Source organism: Talpa europaea (genome assembly GCF_964194135.1).
Source record: "Talpa europaea genome assembly, chromosome: 12".
Classification (NCBI taxonomy): domain Eukaryota; kingdom Metazoa; phylum Chordata; class Mammalia; order Eulipotyphla; family Talpidae; genus Talpa; species Talpa europaea.
In genome coordinates, this window is record NC_140079.1 from 101,746,131 (window position 1) to 101,750,979 (window position 4,849).

Genomic DNA, 4,849 nt, shown 5'->3' on the forward strand with positions numbered 1-4,849 from the left:
GTGATTCTGAGAGGAGACCTTCTACCAGGGAGACGTTACTGGGGCACCTGGCAAAGGTCGAATGGGGGCTGAGGATTAGATATTGTCGCGTTCACTGTGTGATTCTAATGACCTTGTCGTGGTCCTCTTTCTTCTAGAACTCTAGAAATAGCGCTTCATAACCTTTATTTTTATTTTTTTAAAGATTTATTTTATACAAGAACTGGAGTACAGGTCAGAGGTACGGAGGGTGAGAGAATTCAGAGACATAGCGGGGAGCAGAACAGGCAGACAGACCAAAGACACTGCTGAGGGGAGCAGCAGGCAAGGCAGGAGAGGTCTGCTGTGACATGTGGGTTTTTCCCTGGCCGGCCAGGAATCGAACCTGCGAGAGGCTGCAGACAGCTTCACAGCGCAGCATTCAACCTGCTGTGCCACCAGGGAGGCCCACCTTTTTTTTTTTTTTTTAAGATTTATTTATGCATACAAGCACTGAGGTACAGGCCAGAGATGCGGGGGGTGAGAGGATTCACCAGAGACAGAGCGGGGAGCAGAACAGGCAGGTTGACTGAAATACATTGCTGAGGGGAGCAGCGGGGAGACAGGAGAGGTCTGCTGTGCCCTGTGGGTATCTCCCTGGCCGGGGTTTGAACTCATGCTACAGAGGTTGCGGATAGCTTCACAGTGCTGCGCCACTAGGGAGGCCCACTTCATAACCTTTTATAAGAAGCTTGTCTCATATTGTATTTTCCCCAAGTTTTGACTCTATTTCATGTCCACATGCAGGATGAAATGAACGTGTGTTTTGATGGTGTCCTATGTGACCCACATGATGCATCCCTTCCTAATTCCCTGTGCCTTGCCACTCCGCTAACTCCAAGTTATACCCCAAATATTCCCATAGCGAGTGTCTGCAGAACTCCAAAGCATTTAAAGAATGACTGTCTATTTTCTTCCAAGTTAATCTGCAACTTAAGTGAATGGGCCAGAGGATGAGATTGTTCACTATCCCAGGTAGTTAAGGTTCTCATGCATTAATCAACTGGTATTTTGGTTTATTTATTGGCTTTAGGAAGCGTGGTGGTTGTGAGTCATCTGCTAAGAATTTCACCTACTCTGAAAATGTGCTAATCAATAAAACAAACTGGGCCTGCAAGACTCTGGATTTTTCCAGATTCACTAAGATAATGGGTCAGTTGGCCAGTCCTGGAGACATGTCAGCACTGCAGTGTAAGGAACTGAGAAAACAGGTTTGGTTCTGATCTGCAGCTGGAAAAACAGATGCTTTTTCGTGCCAGGCCAGTGTAACTAGATGTCTGGGGGCGGGGCGCTATGGAAACATGGAAAGGGGACATTTGTCATTGTCAGCTCAGCATTCACAAGTGACAGGATGATCCCAAAGTGGCAAACGTGAAAATGACTCATTTGACAGATTTATTTCCTAGTGTGGAAAAGGTGGGCTTGTTAATTAATTTGATTCACTGAGTGTTTATTGAGCATCTACTCTGAGACTTGTGCCTAGGTGCTACGGAAGACACAAAACTGAAGACTCTTGAGAAACTAGCTCTAAAACCTATCAACTTCCTTTGCTCTGGTAATGCAGCTGCCAGTAACTCCCTCATAAGAACCCCGCTCTCCTGTCTGCGGAGAGCACCTGAGCTGTGGCGGGAAGAGCAGAGTCCCTGGGCAGTTCTGATAATGGGTAAAATCATGTATGACATTCTCATTCCAATACCTGAGCTCCTCAAGGGGCAACGTGGTGTGCAGCCAGCAGGCTGCGTTCCAGGAGCTTTAGGACTGAAATTAGGGCTGGAGGCAAAGAACATGCCTCAAGGATGGAAGCTCTTTCTTGGGCTCAAACTTGCTTAAGGCATCCCAGAGCATTCCACACTCCACTGACCGACTGTGCCAGCACATCCAAAGGTTGTCAGCAAACCTGCGGCTTTGCTAGGGGCTGTGGGGGTGGGAGTGATGTAAATAAAACTACATCAAAGAAAATGGCTTTTCCTACTTTTTCTCATTAAATATCGGATGAGGCAGAAGGGAAAATGGGAAGCAGATATGCAGGGGAGGGAAAACAGGGTGAGGAGGGATCGATGGGTGGGAGGTGAGGGCAGACAGACTTACACATGGAGAAGGGACAGGGAGGTGGACAAAAGTGATGGACGAGGGGGTTCAAAGATGAGCTGTTTGGGTATTTACTGGGCTTCACGATACCTAATTTTATGGAATTATAGTTTCATTGTACAAGATACTACAAGTGGAGGTGTTTTCTTTAGAACAGCACAGAAATCTCTAGAAATACAAGGTGTAATAAATCACATGTGGACAACAGAGACAGCGAGGCAGGTCTGCACTGCGCCAGCAACCTGAGCCCTCAGCGTCTCCCACCTGCCCTGGGGTCTGCGCGCCACAGCAGACGAAAGGGTGGAGAGCAGCCGAGACAGCGCTAGCCGTGTCCCAGCAGCTTAGGGTTGTGCAGAACACACCTCGTTGTACCGGGTTAGCGCCTCAGGTTTGCCTGGCCGTAGAGAGAAGGAGAAGAAGTGTGTGGAGATGAAGCAGCAATAAATGAAGGGGTTTTTCCTCCTCTCAGCCAACCTCTCTCCCCTTCCCCAGCAGCCTCCTCAGGGCCCCCTTCACCTCCTTATTCCTCAGGGTGTAGATGATGGGGTTCACCATGGGTGTGACCACAGAGTAGAAGAGGGAAATGAATTTGCCCTGGTCCTGGTTGCTGCTCTTGGCCGGCAGCAGGTAGCCGTAGATGGCCGAGCCGTAGAAGAGGAACACCACCAGCAGGTGGGAGAGGCACGTGTTGAAGGCCTTTCTCCGGCCCTCGGCCGAGCCGATCTTCAGCACGGCCCGGGCGATGTAGCAGTAGGAGATGAGAATGACGCTCAGCGGGACGGCGGTGAAGAAGGTGCAGACGCCATTGAGCACCGCCTCGTTGAGGCTGGTGTCTCCGCAGGCCAGCTTGATCATGGCGGGCACCTCGCACAGGAAGTTGTCCACCCTCCGGTGCCCGCACAGCGGGAGCTGCAGAGTGAATGTTGACTGAATCAAAGAGTTGCCCAGCCCCCCCAGCCAGGCGACGGCCGCCAGCAGCCGGCAGAGCCGAGGGTTCATGATGGTGCTGTAGTGCAGGGGCCTGCACACGGCCACGTAGCGGTCGAAGGCCATCACCACGAGCAGGATGCACTCGGTCGCCCCCAGCCAGAGGAAGACATAGAGCTGCGTCACACAGCCTCCGTAGCTGATGGTCTTGTCTGGCCCCCATAAGTTGATGAGCATCTGGGGGACTGAGCTGGTGGTAAAGGCAAGGTCCAGGGAGGACAGGTTGCTGAGGAAGAAGTACATGGGGGTGTGCAGCCGGGCGTCCAGGCGGGAAAGCAGGATGATGGTGGAGTTCCCCACGAGGGTCAGCAAGTACGAGAAGAGAATGACCCCGAAAAAGATCTTCTCCAGCTGGGGGTGGTCAGAGACGCCCATCAGGATGAAGCCCTCCGAGAAGCTGTGGTTGGCCCCTGCCATCGCCGGGTGCCTCTGGTCCCTCGAGGACTCTGTCCGCGGAAAACTGCTGGAGCAGAGCAAGGGAAGAAGCAGCTGTCGGGGTAGGCCGGTCAGCATCAGGAGGGCCAGTCCTCCGCCCGCAGAGCTGAGCGCCCGTGTCCTTTTTTTTTTTTGGTGGGACCCTTGCTGGCAGCCGGGGATCGAACTGGCGCTGCAGAGGCTGCGGGCAGCCTCGCAACCCAGGGCTCAACCGCAGAGCCACCAGGGGCAGCCCGCCGGTGTCCTTTTTAGGATCGCAGACTTTCACTGCAACCCCCAGCCCCAGTCACCACGACACACAGGTGCTTTACGCCACCCCGGGTCACACGCGGGCCAGCTCAGGAAAGAACACGCGACAAGGAGATGAGGTCTCCCCAGGAGATGAGGTCTCCCCAGCTCAGCACAGAGGTCACAAAGGATCCTTAGAACTCGACGTGGAGATTCTCAAAAGACACACGTCCGCAGCCCACAGGCAGACGCGCTCAGGGGAGGCAGAAACAGACCCGCTGGATTGGAAAAGCGTCTCAGAAATTCCTATAGAGTTTCCTCCTCGCTCTCCTGGGGGACAACGCCTGAACCAGAAACATGAAGCTTGAAAATAACACAAAGAATCTATTAAAAAAACCAACTATATTCACTTATAGGAGGAATGTAGGGGAACCAAGTAAGGGACCAGGAGAAAAATATAATAAACAAAAAAGCAAAATTAACAGGCAGGTATAAATCAGAGACGTTCTGCAGGGGAGGGGGGAGGGGTCAACACGGGGAGGGAGGAGCCCAAGGACTGTGGCGACGGGATGCGGGTGACAGGGGTGGGAATTCCACCGGGACTACGCCTGCGAGGAGAAAGCAGACACTGTACAAAAATGAATGATGTAAAATATATATATAAATACATTTTAAAACTCTATAAAATCATGAAAAAAAATGGAAAGTGAGTATAGGCTAATTCACCAAAACCAGGAGATACAATTATCTGAGTTAAGAGAAGGTAAATGTTGGGGCCTCCCTGGTGGCGCAGGGGTTGAAGACACAGCGCTGGGAAGCTACCGGCAGCCTCTGCAGCACAGTTTGATCCCCGGCCAGGAAGCTATCCACAGGGCGCAGCAGACCTCTCCTCTCTCCCCGCTGCTCCCCTCAGCAGTGTGTTTCAGTCAATCCACCTGTTCTGCTCCCCACCCTGTCTCTGGTGAATCCTCTCACCCCCCCCACACCTCTGGCCTGTGTGCATAAATAAATAAATCTTGAAAAAAGAAGAGGCAAATGTAGAACAAACAGAACTTTACATAAGCCCCAGTAAACTCAGGCGGAACAGAGTAAA

General features: G+C 51.9%; 1 protein-coding gene across 1 annotated transcript; it reads right to left on the reverse strand.

Moving 5' to 3' along the window:
* Nucleotides 1-2,571: 2,571 nt before the first annotated feature.
* Nucleotides 2,572-3,524, reverse strand: OR2C1 (olfactory receptor family 2 subfamily C member 1; the record flags this gene model as incomplete). Its single annotated transcript, XM_084251655.1, has 1 exon — nucleotides 2,572-3,524. The coding sequence occupies exon 1, from the start codon at nucleotides 3,508-3,510 to the stop codon at nucleotides 2,572-2,574; it is 939 nt and encodes a 312-aa protein (XP_084107781.1). The 5' UTR covers nucleotides 3,511-3,524.
* Nucleotides 3,525-4,849: the final 1,325 nt, after the last annotated feature.